The sequence below is a fragment of the Pseudorca crassidens genome, chromosome 18, assembly GCF_039906515.1.
Source record: "Pseudorca crassidens isolate mPseCra1 chromosome 18, mPseCra1.hap1, whole genome shotgun sequence".
NCBI lineage: Eukaryota > Metazoa > Chordata > Mammalia > Artiodactyla > Delphinidae > Pseudorca > Pseudorca crassidens.
The window spans coordinates 46,456,916-46,478,188 of NC_090313.1; the positions used below are offsets into that span (position 1 = coordinate 46,456,916).

A 21,273-nucleotide genomic window follows, 5' to 3' on the forward strand; every position below is an offset into this window, starting at 1 on the left:
AAAGCACGTCGAAACCTTCACCGATTTCATATATTTGCTTCTCTGCTTCAGACCGCCTTACTAAGAGTTTGAAGTTCCTTCTCTCTGCAGAGAAAGTGGATTTTCTTTCTCTGTGCAAACACTGCTGGATCCAAGTCTCTCGGAAGAACTGGTGGCAAAGCAGGCGTTTGGGGATCGCGCCTGTGATTGCTCCGTAGTGCCGACTTCCTCTCTCTCTAATCAGATGTAAATGCAAGCTTATTAATTTAGTCTAATTCTCCCTCTCACGCTCGCAACCTGTGAACTTGGGTCCTGACTGATGCTGCGAGGAGGGAGGACGGTGGACAAGCGCCCCGGAGTCCGACCGGGTGGCGCCTAGTCGCCGTCTTCAGAGGCAAGTCCCCGCTCCGGCTCCTCCGCCGGGGTCTGGACTTAACCCAGGTCCAGGACAGGAAACCATGACCGTGCCTCGATACCCCCTCACCTTTCTGCCCCCCGCCCCCCCTTGAGCTGCTGTCCTTAACTGACGAGCCAGTGACTATTGGCTGAAGTTCCCTAGCCATTTGCATGCACAGAGAGGGAGTGTCTTCTGCCGCCTCCCCGTCAGGAGCGCGCCGACTGCAGCTTCCAAGGGAATGCGCGGCCGAGGGGATGCGCGCAGCTCGCGGGCCCTGCCAGTGAGCTGGCGCCCGGCGACCTGGCACCCGCGCCTGGATATGGGGCGTCTAAGTCGTTCCAGGAGCAGCACCAGCCACAGAAACCTACCGGTAAGGGTAGGGGTCCACGAGCCTCGCGGCCCCGACAAGTTACAGTACTGTGGGGCAGTTCCCACTCCTTTATGGTTTCTCAAACCTTTTACCTTAATTCAAACTTCCCAGGAAGGTTGGGTGGAGGGAACGGGAGTTTGGGATAATGTGTCTGTATTTTAGCAAGGAATAGGCAAGTCCTTGGGTCGTGAGAAGTTTCTGAAGCAGAAATGTAGGCAGATGAGGTGGAGGAGGCTGGGGTGTGCTCAATTGGCTTTGAGATAAAGGGGTTCGTAGATTGTTTCCTGCGGCCAGCATCTGGCTGTGACTGTCTACTGCAATTGACAAATTGTTTTTGCATAATCATTTCCCACATTTACTTCTCTTTCCCTAAGGGAGGGGGATTAGTGAGAGCTTGTTAGGGGGTGGAAATACAGATCCTTTCGATTTGAGTTTAGATACGTACTAAAATGAAAATCAATTCTTCCGACCTAAAGCGTTTATTTGGTGGGGTAGGGAGTCCGAGGGGGTAGAGTTACTATATTATTATTATTATTATTGTTGTTGTTGTTGTTATCGGTCTCATAGCAAGGGATGCAACACATTTCGCATTTCGGGGATCTTAGTGGTAGAAACATTTCAATGGAAAATAAAGTGCCCACCTCTCGGTCCTCTCCACTACCAGCCCCCTCCCTCCCCATGACCTACCCTGGTGGTTTCTCTGTCGCGTTGCGCAGTCCTCTCCACTCCGACATGTACTTCCAGGGATGAGTTATGGTTTGGGATTCCGAATATTAACTGAGCGAGGTGGTGATGGGGAGCCGGGCAGGGGCAGGGGTCGGGGGGAGATGTAGAAAGTAAAGAGAAAAATTAAGTTTTGGAGACACTGTTGCCCCATAGATCTCTCCTTTACAGCAAGTTTCCTTTTCACCCCGTTCTGACTGGAGCGTTTGCCTTTGGGAATGGGGATGGAGCCAGAATGATCCCAGGGCAATGGTTCTGACTCCAAGCTCTGTGTTTTCCGCGTGTGTGTAATAAGCCTTCTCTCCACCCTCCACGTTCAGCATCTGCTTCTGTTTTTCCTCTTCGTGGGACCCTTCAACTGCCTGGCGAGTTACAGCCGGGCCACGGAGCTTCTGTACAGCCTGAACGAGGGACTGCCCGCGGGGGTGCTCATCGGCAGCCTGGCCGAGGACCTGCGGCTGGTGCACGGAGCAGGGAGGCAGGACCCGCAGTCGCAGCCCCCGGAGCACAGCGGCGCCGAGCGGAACCCTCCTCTCTCCTTCAGCCTGGCCTCCCAGGGACTGAGTGGCCAGTACGTGATCCTAGACAATCGCTCCGGAGAGCTGCACACGTCTGCCCAGGAGATCGACAGGGAGGCCCTGTGTCTTGAAGGAGGTGGAGGGGCTGCCTGGCGGGGCAGCATTTCCATCTCCTCTTCGCCTTCCGCTGACTCTTGTCTTTTGCTTCTGGACGTACTGGTCCTGCCTCAGGAATACTTTAGGTTTGTGAAGGTGAAAATCGCTATCCGGGACATCAATGACAATGCCCCACAGTTCCCTGTTTCCGAAATATCGGTTTGGGTCCCAGAAAATGCACCTGTAAACACCCGGCTGGCCATAGAGCATCCTGCCATGGACCGAGATATAGGCACTAACGGAGTTCAGACCTACCGCTTGCTGGACTATCATCGTATGTTCACCCTGGACGTGGAGGAGAATGAGAATGGGGAGCGAACCCCCTACCTAATTGTCATGGGACTGTTGGACAGGGAGACCCAGGACCAGTATGTGAGCATCATCATAGCTGAGGATGGTGGGTCTCCACCACTGTTGGGCAGTGCCACCCTCACCATTGGCATAAGTGACATTAATGACAATTGCCCTCTCTTCACAGACTCACAAATCAATGCCACTGTGTATGGGAATGCTACAGTGGGCACACCGATTGCAGCTGTCCAGGCTGTGGACAGAGACTTGGGAAACAATGCTCAGGTCACCTACTCTTATAGCCAGAAAGTTCCACAAGTATCCAAGGATTTATTCCATCTGGATGAAAACACTGGAGTCATTAAACTTTTCAGTAAGATTGGGGGAAGTGTTCTGCAAACACACAAGCTCACCATTCTTGCTAATGGGCCAGGCTGCATCCCTGCTATGATAACTGCCCTGGTGACCATTATCAAAGTCATTTTCAGACCACCTGAAATTGTCCCTCGTTATATAGCGAATGAGATAGATGGTATTGTTTACCTGAAAGAACTGGAACCTGTTAAAACTCCAATTGCATTTTTCACCATAAGAGATCCAGAAGGTAAATACAAGGTGAACTGCTACTTGGATGGTGAAGGACCATTTAGGTTATCACCCTACAAACCATACAGTAATGAATATCTGCTAGAAACCACAAAACCTATGGATTATGAGCTACAGCAGTTCTATGAAATAGCTGTGGTAGCCTGGAACTCTGAGGGATTTCATGTCAAAAAAATGATTAAAGTGCAACTTTTAGATGACAATGATAATGCTCCTATTTTCCTTCAACCCTTGGTGGAACTAACCATTGAAGAAAACAACTCACCCAATGCCTTTTTGACTAAGCTAGATGCTACAGATGCTGACAGTGGAGAGAGGGGACAAATTTCATATTTTCTGGGACCTGATGCTCCATCATACTTTTCCTTAGACAGTGTCACAGGAGTTCTGACAGTTTCTACTCAGCTGGATCGAGAAGAGAAAGAAAAGTACAAGTACACAGTCAGAGCTGTTGACTCTGGGAAGCCACCCAAAGAATCAGTAGCCACCGTGGCTATCACAGTGTTGGATAAAAATGACAACAGTCCTAGGTTCATCAACAAGGACTTCAGCTTCTTTGTGCCAGAAAACTTTCCAGGATATGGTGAAATTGGAATAATTAGTGTAACAGATGCCGATGCTGGGCAAAATGGATGGGTTGCCCTCTCTGTGGTGAACCAGAGTGATATTTTTGTCATAGACACAGGAAAGGGCACACTGAGAGCCAAAGTCTCTTTGGACAGAGAGCAGCAAAGCTCCTATACTTTGTGGGTTGAAGCTGTTGATGGAGGTGAGCCTCCCCTCTCCTCTACCACAAAAATCACAATTCTCCTTCTAGATATCAATGACAACCCACCTCTTGTTTTATTTCCTCAATCTAACATGTCTTACTTGTTGGTTTTACCTTCTACTCTCCCTGGCTCCCCAGTTACAGAGGTCTATGCAATTGACAAAGACACAGGCATGAATGCTGTCATAGCTTACAGCATCATAGGGAGAAGAGGTCCTAGGCCTGAGTCATTTAGGATTGACCCTAAAACTGGCAACATTACTTTGGAAGAGGCATTGCTGCAGACAGATTATGGGCTCCATCGTTTACTGGTGAAAGTGAGTGATCATGGTTATCCCGAACCTCTCCATTCCACGGTCATGGTGAACCTATTTGTCAATGACACTGTCAGTAATGAGAGCTACATTGAGAGTCTTTTAAGAAAGGAACCAGAAATTAACATAGAGGAGAAAGAACCACAGATCTCCATAGAACCGACTCATAGGAAAGTTGAGCCTGTGTCTTGTATGCCCACCTTAGTAGCTCTGTCTGTAATAAGCTTGGGTTCTATCACTCTCGTAACAGGGATGGGCATATACCTCTGTTTGAGAGGGAAAAGGCATCACAGGGAGGATGAAAATTTGGGAGTACAAATTCCATTAAAAGGAAAAATTGACTTGCATATGAGAGAGAGGAAACCAATGGATATTTCTAATATTTGATTTTTTTTTTTTTTTTTTTTTTTGCTGTGGAGTAACAGAGATGTTTTAACTGACTTTGGAGAGTCTTCACCACCCAAAGAGTGTTGGACATCTAATTTATAACTTGTACTGTATTGTAAATAGCTGTTTACAAGTTTTTAAATTCAAAATCAGAGGTTATAAAATGTGTACAGCATTTTTTAAATGAAAATTGGTACTAACAGCTTTGGAACTGTTATAAAAAAAGCTTGGACATGATTTGCAGCTTTCATACACCAAGCAGATGATTGTTAAAACCCAGGAATAAGGTAAGAAAATGGTACATTGCATTTTTGGCTAAAAAAGTCCTTTAACCACAAGAGGGCATCAGCTGCTCCTTTGCAGGGAACTCTTTTAAGGTATTGTACATGACAGTTGTACATGAAATTAATGAAAGAGTCTATTTTAAATATATTGTTTTTAACATTAAACAAAGATAAAATTAAAGTAAATGGAATGTCACCCCACTTAAATGTATGATAAAAAAGAAAAGAAATGCATTTGTAAACAGAATGTTTATTACCTCACAAGTGCACAATGTATAATTTGAAAGAGAAGACTTCACAAAGAAGCGCAATTCTTTTTTAGCAAGGATAAACGCTTTGCCATGTGTTAAAGATCTGACGTGCTGAAGATTAATTCGCCTTCTGTGTACTCTGGTTGCTTTCTGTTTGCTTTACCACTGCACTTGTTATTATTACAAGGGAAAATATATATATTCTTTCTTAAAGAAAATGTAACTAGAAATTATGTCCAAGAGAAACAGTCAGAAGCAAAGATATGTTTCAATCTTAGTTGCTTCATAGGTGTTCATGACATTTTCATGCTTTCACAACTTGTCAGTAGTGTTCTATACTTGGGTTATGTATTAGATTCTTATATACTTAAACTCATGTGTTACAGAAAAAAAAGAAAAATCTTATTAAAACAAAATTATTCTAGAAGCTGGTGGACACTACTGGTTGTTTTAACTGGACCTTTTCTATGAAAGTTATACTTATCTTTTTGTTGTTGTTTAGGTTTGTTGGCTACCGGTTCTGGCTTCCTTTCTTTGGCTTTGGATTAGGTCCAAGAGTTTATTTGTAAGCCCAGCAGCAGATTTCTTTGATAATTTAGCTTTTACTGAACACTTTGCAGTGAAGCAAGCTGGTTTATCAGTGATTGATCATCTTCACTTCCATGTGTGAGCTGGAAATTTTATTTTATATGAGAGCTATAGCAAAATTATCTTTGTAAACAAAGAATAAGTGTTAGCTTAAACTGGATCATTCTACTTTTGGGCATCATGTGTCTGTACTGTACCAAAAGTGTTTCTATGTCTGCAAATTAAAGGTATATATTTTCATAATTTCTTTCTCATTTTTACTGTTTTATATTTGAACATGGGCTTGTTCTTTTACTGAAGCTCCTGTTAATGGTATTCATTTGCTTTTAGAGGTAAATGTGGGTAAACTAAATATTCTGTTATGCTAACGTTTATATTAAACTAATTCATTACTTAATTAAACATTTGGTAAATTATTATTAAATACATGTGTAGTTATAGACATATATAGACACACACACTTATATATATGTATATATATATAATAGAAAAAGAGTATGCCTATGTGTTTGATAGAAGTTCACATGAAAATTTACACCCATGCATGTGTATATGCATATTAATTTATTATGACTTAGAATCAATTATAAACACTCATTTTAATACATACTTATAACAAATCCTCTGTTAGCTGTGTTACAAGTGCTTTCAATAAATTTTAAAATAAAAACACATTGCAAAAAAAGAATACAAAAACTCAAGACCTTTTGAATAGGTATTAACTCATTTTCTTGTTTTCTTAAATTTGAGAATTTTAATAAATAAAATAATAAGCATATGAGGCAGTAGTGTTTGTTACAAAAAGGAAATATATTTTTATTGGAAATTCCTTTTTTATGAGAGGCCACTGAGCTAAGAAAGTAAGATCATTTAACCCCCCAAACTTTTCATTCATAATTGATATAGAGCAATGGAGGAAACCATCCTCCACCAGTCATTTTTATATCTGATTTCTCTCTTTTACAGGGAAGAGATACATGTGAAACAAGTAGCACCATTAAAAAAAAAAAAGTCCTCTACAAATGCAATGATTTAATTATCAGTATAAATAACGAAACATTTTATTCTTTTATGAGTTTGAAGAAGGTTCATGTGTTTGGGGTATGGATTTCATCTCTAGCATGAAAAAAATGCCTGTAACAATAAAAGGACATATTTCTGAAAAACTTCTTGTGCCAAGATTTCCTTTACAAAAACATCTCATTCACTTTAAAAATATATATAACCAGGAAAGTTAAAGTAAATTAAGCTCAAATATAAAAGCCCCTTTTTTCTAACACCTTGCGCTAGAACGGTTGCCAAAATGTATGCTAATCATGTCAATGTTGTTAGTTGAGCTGGCACAAAAATAAATGTTCCATTCATTAAAAACCCTAATATCCATTTAACAGTTTGAGAACCAGTGAGTACTCTTTGCCCAATTTAATGAAGAAGAGATTGCTCTGATCTTCACACTGCCAAACCCATTCTTACACTACAGAGAAAACTGTTCATTAATTTGGATGTGGAAATTTAAAACAACAGCAATTTCAGCTACAAGGGAGGAAACAATTTACCTTACTTGACTCTTTAGAGGCCCTGACCCTATTTAAAAAAAAAAAAAGTTTTCTTGGCAGTTATGCTTTTATCAATGGCAGTTAAAAGCAAAAGGAAAAAGAGACACTTCTTTTAAAACAATTTTGTAGTATTAGTGTATTAAAAAAATCCAAATCCTTTGTCTTTTTGGGTGTTTTGCATGTGTTTTATGAAAACACCAGGTATAATCTTGCCTGAGAAATACTATCAGTGAAGCAATATTAGGGAAGGTGTATAAAGTGGACTTGATTGCAGTAATAGCTCTCATAAGGATTCTAATTTGTGCTCCCAGAACATGTTTCGATTGACAACTGTAAAAAGAAGAATTATACAATCCTCGCCTGAGTTTACGGAGACTCGGGTTCCAATCTCTCCTTCCTCGGTGAGGTGAAGACTCTGTGGGGTCCTGACTTTTGGCAGACAATGAAGAATGTAATGAAAGGACAGCATTGAGCATATGGTACTCTTCAATTCACTGGGCAGCCTCAGCTCACAGACACCAGAGACATAGATACCTGAACATTGTCCTCACTCTGAGGTAGATTTGCTCACTGCAAGAAAGCAGTCAGTGCTACCAATTACATTTTACTGACTTGTGCAATCTCTGCCTCGCAATGTGCCTTTAGAGTGTGAGCAGTCAACAAATATTTATAGAAAGGAAGAGGATTGACAGTTATGCAAATGGACTCAAAGAAGAAAAAAATCAATCATATTAAAAAAATCAGTAATTCCTGAGCAAAACACCCACCATAATTTTTTTCTAGTTAGGTCTATTTCCGATAAGAAAAGATCATGAATACTTTTCAGATGGTATATACATATATACCTACAGTCTATAATCATTTTTTAAATGTCAGTTATTGTTTGTAATTATTCTTAAAATAGTAGCACTTTTTTTTCTGATAAAACCCTAAACGGGAAATGTATTCCTTTAAGCATATAAAACAAAACTGAATGAACTTTAAGGCTTAACCCAGTAATGTTAAGAAGTAGGAATACTGTGAAGGTTCAAAAGGAAACTCGGTCATTCATACCATACATATTTATTTTGGTACTCAATTACCATGGGCTCAACTGAGAACAAGACAGAGTCCCTTGATGACTTTAGATTATAGTGTGGGAGGCTAATAAGAAAACATTCAATCTGAAAACTCTGTGTGGGATAAATCCTGTTCCCAGGTTGCCAAGTGAACCTAACTCAATCTTGGGAAGTCTTAGAGAAAGTTTCCTAAAGGAGGCAATTTCTAATGTAGGCCCTCTCAGGAAATTGATGCCTAATTTGAATATAAGAAGGAGAAGTTAGCCAGTGGAAAGTGGGCAGAAGGAGAGAGAAGGGTATTTAAGGAAGAGGGAATAATGTGCAAGGCACACATGTGCAAGTGAGCACATCATGACTAAAGAAGCACAAATACTACTGTTCTTCTTGGCTGAAGGGATGAAGAGAATGAAAGATATTATTAACAGTGAACTTGGGGATGTACATGTGCTGCAAATAATAAAGGGACTCGTGTCATACCTGGAGGTTGCAATTTTATCCCAAAGCCAATGGGAATTTTAAGGATTTGACCAGGCTATGTGTGGTTTTTAAAGATTACTTTGGCAATGTGTGGAGGTTGTGTTGAAAACTGTTCTAGAAACTGAACAGAAGGAGTAGTGACAATTTAAGTGAAACACGAGGCTTTAAACCAGGCAATGTGAAAGAGATATATAACATAGTAGGTAGTAATTTATAGCTAATAAGGAAACTTGTGGTACTTTACAATAAACTTAGTTTTGAATAAACTAAGACAGAGTATCAAGAAAAATTTGACAACTGAGGGGATTAGAAAACAGCAATTATGAAAGTAAAAAATAAGCAAACTCTTACTGAAAACAGCAGAGTTAATTTTCCTTCAAATATTTCTCTTAAAACACACAATTTAATTTTACATTCATTGGAAAGTTAACCAAAGTGTGATACTTAAAAAGACAATATGCCAAATATTAAAAAAAAATTCTCTGAGATGAAATCACAGCTAAAAATGAAGTCAATCAAAACTAACTATTAAAATGAATTAATAAGAATCATATATCTTCCCTGCATGCACTTGTAGAAAAGATAGATATAATTTAAAAAATAAAGTTACTTATACCTCATAAAGAGAAAAATATTAAAAAATTATGTATTTGACAAATATAATAATTGCAGGAAAATAGTAAGGAAACAAAACTTTAGGAGATTAGGGAATAAGTGATAATAAACAGGGAAAATTTTATGAGCCTTACAGAAAAATGGAGGGCATAAACTTGATTTATAATACAGAAAAAAATATTTATTTATGCAGAGTTTATATTTATATGTATATACATATGTATATATTAGATATAGGAAAGGCAGTTTCAATTGTGGATATAAGAGATATGGTTAATTCAAAAATGCAGATGACCAGGCTTGTGTATATTAAGGTAAATGAAGATAAATCCAGAATGACTGAAAGTTAGGAACTCACTAAATCACAAACTTAACAACCTCAAAGGAATTTTGGATTATTGTTCTTCTCCTTATAGTTTTGAGTATAATATCCTAAAGCATCCATAAAGATAAGCACTATTATCAATTATTTATTTACTAAACATATTTACTATTAGCCTATACCTCTTTTAAGCAAGATATTGTGCTAGGCCCAAAGGTAAATTTTGTTCCATTCTCAAAAAAGATCACTCTCCAGTTTGAGGAAACTAGTGTAAACTACACATAATAATGGATGAATACGTTCTCCCTCCCATCTACTCTTCACCTGTGCTTCTTGTACTTCTACCAGAGGGAAACAAGGATCATAATGGCAGATGAAAGAGCTACCTAATGATATAAACTACATACTGAAAGCTAAGAAGAAGAATATCAAAATCATTAGAGGAATGTAATCTTTGCAAAGTTTATAAATTACAAAATAGGGATTGAGTGCTTCTTGTGGAGAGAATGGGTGAATTTAAAGACTTTTATAACATATATTTTTAACTCATTTTGAAAATTGGAATTCTCTATAACTCCCAAGTACAACTTTCACTCAAAAGATTAAAGAAACAAATGCACTGGGCACTGTGAACCAACTATTCCTTTCAGAAAAATCATAGATTTACATTTCAGAATAATTAAAATGTGACTATGATATTTATTGAATCTACATATGTACCCTGTAGTAACCTTGCTACTATATTTCAAAGAGAGCACTGATTTCTGCTTTGCAAATATACTTTATATAATTTCAAATTCGTAGTTTTATGTTAATAAGATTTTTTTTTTTTGCGGTACGCGGGCCTCTTACTGTCGTGGTCTCTCCCGTTGCGGAGCAGTCTCCGGACACGCAGGATGCGCAGGCTCAGCAGCCATGGTTCATGGGCCCAGCCGCTCTGCAGCATGTGGGATCTTCCCAGACCCGGGTATGAACTCGTGTCCCCTGCATTGGCAGGCAGACTCTCAACCACTGTGCCACCAGGGAAGCCCTGTTAACAAGCTTTCTTAAAGTACTTTCTTGGCAATGTGAGGTTTTGATTTAATGGGGTGTAAAATGTACTTTGGGAGTTGTTATGTAAATCTTTCAAATAATACTATGTAACAGTGTTTTTCAAAGTTATGAGATCTGGTATAACATATGATGAGAGAATATTTTAACATTAATGTATAAAAATTACTGCACATATGTTCTGAATCCTCCATCTCATTATGAAGAAAAAAATACTCCAGAGGAGTTAATTCTAGAAGATTCATAGGAAAAAGCATTGTACTTTAAAGGCAGAGTAAAATGGGCAAAGGAAGAAAAGTAACAATAACAATTTCAAAATTCTAAAAAAGTAAATTTTGTTTTCCTTTTGAAAAACTTCATCTACCCATCTTCCCTCCTCACCCCACTGTCTTATTAAATTGGGAAACTAGTTTCCTTTACATTTTTGTAGTTAAATTATAAAATCATAAACATTTTCAAAGTCAAATGAATGTGGGCAATGCTAATTATAAACCAGGTGCTAAAAAACACTATTGCTTTATATTGAGACAGCTTTCCACTTATGATCCTTTCAATTATTTTTTCAACAGTAAGAAGTTGCATTTGTTTTACAGATTTTCTTGTAATAGCAGTTAATATTCACTGCAAGAAGAATTACAATAACAGGTATTTAGCTTACCCTTAAAATACTTACATTGAATTATCTAAGCATTCAAATTTAGCAAAGCCAACTATTCTGCATATGTTTGATTTCTCCATCTAGTCCTACAAAGGATTTTCCTACAAAAAAGTAGTATAGAACATATAATTTTCCCAGTCTCATTTACAAATGTATTTAGCAATTGAATCAGATTTCTGTGAAGAATAACTGAGTATAAGTTGTCTTATAAGATTCTTTGAAAAGAGAGATTTAATGTAACTTAAGTGAATCAAATTGATTGCTTTTTTATGCTTTATGCTTGACTCAGGGCACACTGTTTGAAATGCCGTGACAAACAGCATTCCCCATCAAACCATTTGGTGGGAGTGTCAATTACTGCAATTAGAGATGATTTCTAAAAGACCTCAATAGTGAATGTACATATTGGGAAAGAAAGGTGAAATATCTATGAAAACTTATGAAACATCTGTCTCATGGAGCCAGGAGGAATTTTAAAACATTAATGTTTTCTTCCCCTTTGAGCTTCTTTGATCTTTCTTACTCTATCATCCTGTTGGTCTCTCATAAGGGAAGCTCAATATTCTCAGAATCCATTTATTAGTCTATCTATGGTAGGCAGAATAGCCCTCCAAAGATGTCCATGCCTTAATGCATGGAACCTACAAATACATTATATTATATGGCAAAAGGGGCCTTGCAAATATAATTGATATTATGGACCTTAAAATAGAGACATATCCAGCCTAGCTGACAGTCTGCAAGGAATAAACTTGGAAGTGGATTCATCCACAGAGCTTCCAGAAAGCAATACAGCCCAGCTGATACCATGATTTCTTCAATTCAAAACACCAAGCAGAGGACTGGCTGAACCACTCTGTACCCAGATTTCTGACTACAGGAATGGAAGTTAATAAATGGGTGTTATTTTAAGCTTTTATTGATAATTTTATGATAATTTGTTAAAGCCATGATAAAAAACTACTATGATATCCTGAAAAATACTTTACACATCCATTAAAGTTGGAGTTTAGTTGACCTAGTATAACAAAACATTCATTTTATTTTGGGTAATTTTTACAATAAATGTTTTAATTTTTCTTTATAAAACATGGGTGTTAAGTATATATTTAATTATAATTTGCTAGGTAAAGTAAAAAAAACAAATCTTAGAATAATTATATGTGTATATATATATATATATATATATATGAAAATAAAATCATGTATTGTGAGCCTACTGTGTTCCAGGCAGTGTGACCCTGCCAGTTAAACTCTATGTTCATTTTACTTTTACTAAGTCACAGAAATAAACAGAAAACCAGAGGTGTTTTTATTTTCCTAAAAGACATTCTCAGTTGACTGGAGCTGGAATGAATAACACTGAATTGTTGATTTCATCTCAGACCCAATTATTTATGAAATGAACTGAACAAGTGATATTTATAATTGAGATACTGTGGGTGGATGTGTTGTGATTGCATATGTAAAATGTTTATCTGATGAAAAAACATGCATGTGCATGTTAAAATGCATCTTTTTGTTGTTGTTGCAGACAAGATGGCCTTTCTAATGGATGAGTCTCTTCAATCAATGGATCATTTGAAGTGACTTGTAATCTCTAATTCTCTGAAAGCAAGCACTTTGGGGAGTTTCTTTTCTTTTTTTTTAAACACATTCATTCTTACTCCATTTGTCTACTAACTCTACTTCCTATTCAAAAGCTGCTGCAAACTATACAATGAATTCACAGAAGATGAAGTTCATTAGAATCATTAATTTAATATGCACTGACTTTTTATTGGGCATTTACTTTTGCCATATCCAATACATAATACATAGGACCATATTATAGAAAACACTTTACTCTGGTAAAATGATATCATTTTGCAAGAGCAGTCAAATAGTTTAGATTCATATCAGAACTCTTGTGATGAAAAGCTAAAATACAAAGTCATTTTTCTCCTCATGTTGCAAAAAGGCATGTTTCTTTCTTAAATATTTACATTTCTCTTTCACTTTGTATGTCAGTCATTTTTGAAGATTGTAGGGATTTTGTTCTAAATTCTAATCTAAGAAAAACATTAGTGACACTGGTTCAAATAAATTTAAAATACAAATAGGAAAAGCATATTCCAGGAATGAAATGTTCACGTAGTTAATAAAGAAATAATTGGGGTGGAGAGACAGGACATCGTAAGTGATCATTTAGAACACATTTTAGAAAGAAATTGGGATCATCACTCATGGAGCTAGATACCTGATTTCTAAATGTTGCCGAGTCTAAGCTACACTTTCACAAAAAGAACATGCCTTTCCCATCATTTGTCTAATCACTCACTAGGCTGTGGAATAATTTCTACTCAAGTTATTCACTTATGAAATACATTTAGGATATGTAGAAACTCAAAACTGGAGTTTTGCATAGAAGTGATGTCTGGCTCTCTCTTCTCTTCCTAGAGGTTTAGTTATTGGTTAAACATGAGCCAAGTACTGAGACGGTACTTCTCAAAGATCAGCATTTCCAGGTACACATTCCAGAAGTTCCTCTCATGCTTGAGTTGAGATGGGAGTTTTTCTGAAGTTGTCAGAAAAACCTACAACATTGGAGAGCCTCTTCTCTGAATGTTTTTAGGCGGTCCTTGTTGATGTGGAACACAATGCCTCCTCTGCTGGATGGGTTGGGTAACCACTGCTCAGAAAATGGCAGGCAGCTAGCCGCAGAGCCTTTACAGTAGGCCTAATAAGGTGACATGTGTTGTCATCTTGCTAGACTCACTGTGTGGCACACAGACCAGCAGCAGCAACTGTAGAAACATCTGGTTGCTTTTTGGACATAAAGAATCTTGGGCCCACCCCAGATCCATTAAACTAGAATCTGGGGACTTCCCTGGTGGTCCAGTGGTTAAGACTTCGTCTTCCAGTACAGGGGTGCAGGTTCCTTCCCTGGTTGGGGAGCTAAGATCCCACGTGCCTCATGGTCAAAAAACCAAAACAGAAGCAATATTGTAACAAATTCAGTGAAGACTTAAAAAAAAACAAAAACACTAGAATCTGTATTTAATATCTCCAGTTGATTTGCACGTACACTAAAGACTGATAAAAATGTGTTTGGATCATTGGCTGTCACATTTGTCTGCATGTTGAAATAATCTAGGGAGCTAAAAAAAAATAACAAATGATGCTTGGGTCCTACCCCACAACTTTCTGATTTAATTGGTTCAGGGAGTAGGATGGGAGTCAGGACTTGTTTTTAAAAGCTCCCCAGTGACTTTTTAATGTGTAGCAAAGTTTGAAAATCACCAAATTAGGGTCCTACTATTCTGTAATTTACCACTTTTACTTGGTATTCTAACATCCAGCCTATTAAGGATTTATTTCATTACTGGAAATTCCTCCCAACATGTTATAAAGTAAGACACTATTTCCAATACTTCCTAAAGATTAAACTCATAAATTAGCATGAATCAAATCTTTTTTTATTAACATTGTCATCAGAACATTATCATTATAATCAAAAGCAGACAAAGTAACTAGAATGGTAACTAGCATGTCTGTTCCTACCTTTTAGAAATTTTAGTCTAGGACAGTTCCTAGAATATAAGACTGATGAGCACAGCAACTTTGTCTCTTTGTTTTTAAGGTGTAGTTCTAGAACCTACATAATAGAGACTCCATAAAAAATATCTGTGGAATAAATGAATGAATACATGAATGGCATGTGGTCCTAACACATAAATTAGTGTAGTTATGTACTTTAGAAGAAAACCATTATATTTTGACTTTAAAAAACAACGTAGGGAACTATACTCGATATTTTATAATAACCTATAAGGGAAAAGAATCTGAAAAAGAATATATATATATATATATATATACACACACACACCTGAATCACTTTGCTTTAAAACTGAAACCAACACAACATTGTATATCAACTCTACTTCAGTTTTAAAAACGAACTTAAAAAAGGGCAATGTAGCAGAGTCTTGGAGCTGATTCTGGAAGTAGTGCTCTGAGGAGGGTTTGCAAATAGAACAGGTATGATTGGCCCCATCATCTTACATACCCTTAGTGTTCTGGTTCGTGCTTGGGAGGGAAAAAGTAGGGAAGTGGGTAGCAGAGGTATCATGTATTGGCCACTGGGACAAAAATGTAATTATTCAGGAGGTTCTCTTTTCTAGGGGCTATAAATGCTGTTTCAACTATCAATATGAGAGGTGTCTAGTAAGGAGAAAGAATAGGGGAAAAGTATAGAAAAGTGTATTCTAGGCATGAAAATCTGAAGTAAACAAAGATGAAATTACTAGCAATTTTAATTGTTAGGAATGAAAGATGTGCTGATGAGAAATTCACTACTTATCCTCCCATTTTATATGACTGAAAAGAAACAGAGAAATCCTGCCTAGCTTGATTAGAAGTGAAAAAGGACTGGCAACATCCAACAAGGTAAAGGAAACATGTATTTATACCCTGCATCTTCCTACTACTGGTGTTAAAAGCTTGGAGAAACTTCATAAATATCTATGAGCCACATTTTCCCCAAATTCACACAGGGAATGACCTGGGTTTGTTCTGGGATTAGAGATAATGCATGTAAAGTGGCCAGCACTATGTCTTGTACATGGGACTCAATCATTCAAATATTATTTCCCTTCTACTCCCCATTTGCCTGCCCTAGCTTATTTAAAGGATGACATATTAAGGGCATAGAAATCTCCAGGGCCAATTTTTGTATATTCAGGACCTAGCACTAAATGTTTGTTGAATGAACAAATAATAAAAGTGGTTGGTATTACTTTGAGTTTCAATTGCTTTGTATGGTGGGTAGGGCGGAAACACATGAAGATGTAAAAATTGATTCATAAATTAATTTATTAAAAATTCTCATTAAGCATCTAGTATGTACTATGTACAGACATACTTTAAAATGTGCAGTTGGAACCATTCTTTGGCACTCAAAGTTTATCTAAGGACACTGAAAATAAAACTTCATTTTAATGGGATAAATGTCAATAGGGGATGAATAAAGCCAAAGGAATCAATTCAAGCATTTGGTTTACAGTATTTTCTATGCAGCTCGTTTCAATTTCAAAATTATTAATAATCTCAAGGCTGAGTACATTTCATTGAGTGTCCACATATATTGTCACAGCAGAACAAGCAGGAAGGGCCGGCTAGAAGATTTGAGGAGTTTGGGCTAGAAGTATCATCTGTTCCTTAGTTTTTCTTTCTTTTCTTTGCCTCCTGCTTCCTTAATTACATCCAAATTGTTCTTTCATTTGTTTTTCTGGCCCTTGCATCTGAGACATGATGTCAGTAATACATGCCATCTTCATTTGGCTCCTTTCTTTCTAATTTGTACTTCTAACCTATTGTTTTTGTAAAAATGTAGGATTTGTCAATTCTCTCTCACACCTGTCCTTCTCTTTGAAGTAGACACATGGATACATTTTATGATTAGAAATTCAGTCACAAGATAGTAAATATGCTGACCAACTATCTCTGCCACCCTTAACCAACCAAAGCTTGAAGGACACAGAAGGCAGCTATAGATTGATCTTACCTTGTGAAAATATACACAAAGAAATTCTCTTCCAATAGAATTGTACTATCATATTGACAATTACAAAGATACATAATTTCAGGGAGTCTGTGCTTCTGGGAAATTAAAACAAGTAGATTGCTGATACAAGTAAAAACAGGGATTTTTTTCTGGAGGGCTATTTATTGGCTGATGTGTATGATATGTATACATTTACAACTGTGCATTATTCTTTTCCTTGCATTTCCACTTCTAAAATTACAAAGAAAATAGCTTCCACAAGCATACTTATTGTAGAGTTTAATAGTACTGGAAAAAGCCCTACCTTTACATTGATATATAGTTGGCTACATATATATAGTTGATTACATAAATTATGATATAAACATAGTAAAGACAATATGTCTGAACGTTAGACATAGTAAAGACAATGTTAGACATAGTAAAGACAATATGTCTGAATCATCACAAACTCCAAAGCACTTTTTTTTGTTTCCCTGTATTATCCCTATAATTACTAGAGTTATCTTGTTTTTCTCACATGTTAATTTATTACATTCCTTACAAAGGCCCCCCATTTATCTACAGCAGGGTTTCTTAACCTGATATGCATATAACTGAAATAGGGGTAAAAAATAGAAAATAAAGTAGGACAGGGTAGTGGGGGACATATTATCAAGAAATCTGCATTCACACCCAGGAGATTAATCATAAAATGAATATACACTTTGTGATCCAGGAATATGTGATCTAGGACAATCTTAGTTTAGCACTGCTGGTGGCTATTTGGATTTCTCTGTAGTAAGAGCCTGTATGAGGATCAGGATAACTCAGAAGACAAAAGAAAAAAGGGAGGGGGGAAGAGAGGAAGGAAGGAAGGAAGGAAGGAAGAAAGAAAGAGAAAGAAAGAAAAAAGAAAGAAAGAAAGAGAGAGAGAAAGAAAGAAAGGTAAAGAAAGGGAGGGGAGAAAAACAAAACAGAGAATTGATGGCATCTTTTAAATCCTCCAATCCATCTGTGCTTAAAAAGAGACACTCTGGAGATTTTCCATTGTGTGAACAATAAATCCACTCTGTTGTTTTTGTTCCTTCAAATTATTTTGAATTGTCATCCTGGTAATTTTATGCTTTAAAGTCTTGACTACTACTTCATTGGAACAACTGATTGTAGTTTTCTAAACACCCCATGATATCTATGTCTCTACATTTTGCACATGCTGGTCCCTCCACTCAGATGTCCTTTCCTCCCTCATCTACCTGGACAGTATCTACAATCATTAAGTCTTAGCTCAAGTATCATTTCCTCTGGAAAGCCTGCTGTTGAGAGCTTATTTTCTTCTACTTCCAGGGCATTTTGCACCTACCTATACCATAGTAATGAACTGGAAATTCCTGTGGATTGTAACGATTCTTCTGCATAATTTTCTTATCAGTAAAATATGAGCTCCTCAATGGAAAGAGAGTTATTAAGGAAAAGAGAAAACAATGGGAAAATTGTTTCCCAATCAGATCAGAGATACATCAGAGACCTATCATTCAATATTTGGCTTTTTAGGCCAATCAAGTTAGTTACTAACAATGAGTGAGATTTTGAATCTTTCAATGTTTCCCTTTGTAGTTTTGAGTCAATTTACATTACTTAGGAGAAATAGTCTGTCTCTAACATGTCTAGTGTCCTTATCTTTACTAGGAAATTCATGAAGCAAAACTTTTATCATTAGCTTCCCCATTCCCCAGAAGTTTCTGGGTCATCTTAACTTATTAATAACTTCAGATACTGTAGGCTGTGCTATCACTGTAGGCCATGGAAATCTATAGTCTTAGTAAAAAATAAGTTGTAAATATACACAAAATAATGAATATGAGAATATAATTGATTCATCTTATTTTATTGTAGCAAAATATAGGTTCCTGAGTCAGAAACCCTCAATTCAAGATCAGTCTTTGCCATCTATAGCTACAAGTGTGTGATCTTGACCAAATTAACTTTCAGAATATCAGTTTCTTTCTCAGAAAATATGGATAATATTACAAGATTGAAATAACACTAAAAGGAAAGAAGGTAACTAAAAATGATTTGTATATTCTAAAAATGCCAGATTATTCTAGCAGCACCAAGGTTACAATGGCCTTGATCAGAGGAGTTTTAGTGGAGTGGTGAGTGTGAAAGCAAAATTGCAGTAGATTTGGAGTTAATGGAAAGTGAATAAGGAAAGAGAATTCCTGTCAAAAGAAATTTGGCTTTGAGAGAGAGGACAGATACAGGGCAAAAGTGAAGAAGGATGTCTGGTTGGAGGAGGTTTTCTTTCGTCCTTCTTCCAGTAAAAAATATTGGATGCAGTGGAAACAATAGGAAAGAAGATCTGAAGGGAGAAAATAGAGAAGAATCAATAGCTCAAGTCAAAGATAACCCAGCAGGGCATGTTATCCAAAGAATATTAGGTGTAGAGGCTGGAGGCAGGATAAAATATGCTTCTTTGTAATGAGAAAGGCATCAAAGATGCAACTGTAGATAGGTGAAATTGTAGAGTTGTTTGGAGGAATTTAAAGGAATAATTACCTATCCCCTCTGTGAAGTAGAAGGAAGTAGAAAGGTGAAATCATCTGTTGAGAATTAAGGGGAGATGGGAGAATAGAAATCTGTGGACAGTGGAAGATGTTTGAAATAACTGCTTTCAAGGAAAGAGAAAAGGAACCATTTATGGAAAGGATAACATGAACTTGGATGATTGTGTGATCTGATCTAAATCACTGCTCACATGCACAGATGCAGGCATGGAGAAAGGAGACATGTGAATCCCAACCAAGACTGAGATTTTGCTAGATACAAGTGATGAAAATAAAACAGGGCAAAAGAGATGAAGATATCAGAAAGAGGGTGGTCGAAGTAGATAAAATCTTAAAACTCAGGGAAGATGTAAAAAAAAGAAATTCTTACAAAAGAGAGCTGCTATGGAGAAATTAGAGGATTCTATTGATTAAAATATATAATAAGGTGGAGGAATTAATTTATTTAAATTAAAAGAGAGGGTTAGAAGGTTATGATCAGACAAAACTATTTATTTATTATTTTAGAACTGGAGCAGTTCTGGCTGACCGCAGGGTCCAAAGGGTGACCAACGGGGGAGGGAGGTTTAACAGTGGAGGTGGAAGAGAACTGGATATAAGGTAATGAATTACCAGAGTATTGTCTGAATTAACTACATGGACTGTAAGGTAACCCACAAACATGGCAGAACTCTAGCAAGTAGGGAATTCTACAAGGAATACGCCATATCCTCAGTGAATAAGCAGGAAGGATAGGGAATTTTGAGATTAACAGTGACCAAGAAAAGTATAGCAGGATGTAAACATTTCAATCTCAAACTCTGTTTGTGGTATGAAACACAAAACTGTGTTTTTTTTCCCATTGTTCCTTAACATTTATGCATTTACTCAGTGTTCCCAAATGAGAAATCACATAAGCCTCACAACTTCTAGTGACCTTAAATTAATTTTTTAAATTAAAAATAAAAAACACTTAATCAACTTTAAAAATCAAAACACTGTTTCAAATCAAAATCCTTTGTTATTAATCTTCTCAGTCTCAACTATTCTACATCCTTAAAGTGAACGGGAATTTAAAGTCATGTAACTGGTTTATTCTAAATTGTTTGAAAACTCCACTTTTGTTATCACAGGTTGAAAAGTGATATCAATTGCATCTCATATCATTACTGTCCACTTTAAAAGTGTATTGTATGAATGCCCTGCATCTTTACGTATCAGGGATTTTCACACCAGATTGGAGGGATGACAGGTTTTTCCAGCATTGTGGGATAAAGAGGATATTTTGCATTTCTTGACCCTGAGGTATGGGAAAATAGAGAATTAAGTCATCTTTAGGGCAACAGTGCTCTCTGGAAACAGCCAGGTTTCTGCTTAGTTCAGAAAATGAAATAAAGAGTCAAAGAAAAGTATGAAGATGTTTAACTGAGTGTGGCAGAATAATAATCTGTGACATTAATTGTAGAATATTTTTTCTGTTACTCCATGACCACTGAAATTCAGAGTGTAGGACTCAGGACTGCTATTCACTGTAGAAAAAAGATTAAAAGCCAGGGAGAAAAGACACCACATTTTCCATTTCTAAGTGCAAAACCCTAGGTTTCAGATGTGAGAAGGAAAGTCCACATATCCTGGCCAAAATGTTCTTCCCCAAAATCTCTGAACTAGAAAACAGAATCTATAGAGGAAGAGAGTTTGGGAAAGGAAACCTAATGTGTTAGAAGTAATTTGTGTGTATGGCAAGGGGGCAGGGGCGTGTAAATTCATTGCCCCCGTCTCCCTACCTGGAATCCACTTTCAAGTTTGGAATCCAAAATTAGGGGTAGGCTGTGCT

General features: G+C 37.1%; 1 protein-coding gene across 2 annotated transcripts; it reads left to right on the forward strand.

Moving 5' to 3' along the window:
* Positions 1-598: 598 nt before the first annotated feature.
* On the forward strand, positions 599-6,883 carry PCDH20 (protocadherin 20). 2 transcript variants are annotated; one of them, XR_010936840.1, is made up of 3 exons: positions 599-746; positions 1,790-4,797; positions 5,548-6,883. XR_010936840.1 is itself a non-coding variant. In XM_067713095.1 (2 exons), the coding sequence occupies exons 1-2, from the start codon at positions 615-617 to the stop codon at positions 4,508-4,510; spliced, it is 2,853 nt and encodes a 950-aa protein (XP_067569196.1). In that variant the 5' UTR covers positions 599-614; the 3' UTR covers positions 4,511-6,880. The 2 variants fall into 2 exon arrangements, 1 of the variants encoding a protein (XP_067569196.1); XM_067713095.1 differs by having other exon boundaries at positions 1,790-6,880.
* The last annotated feature ends 14,390 nt before the right edge of the window (positions 6,884-21,273 follow it).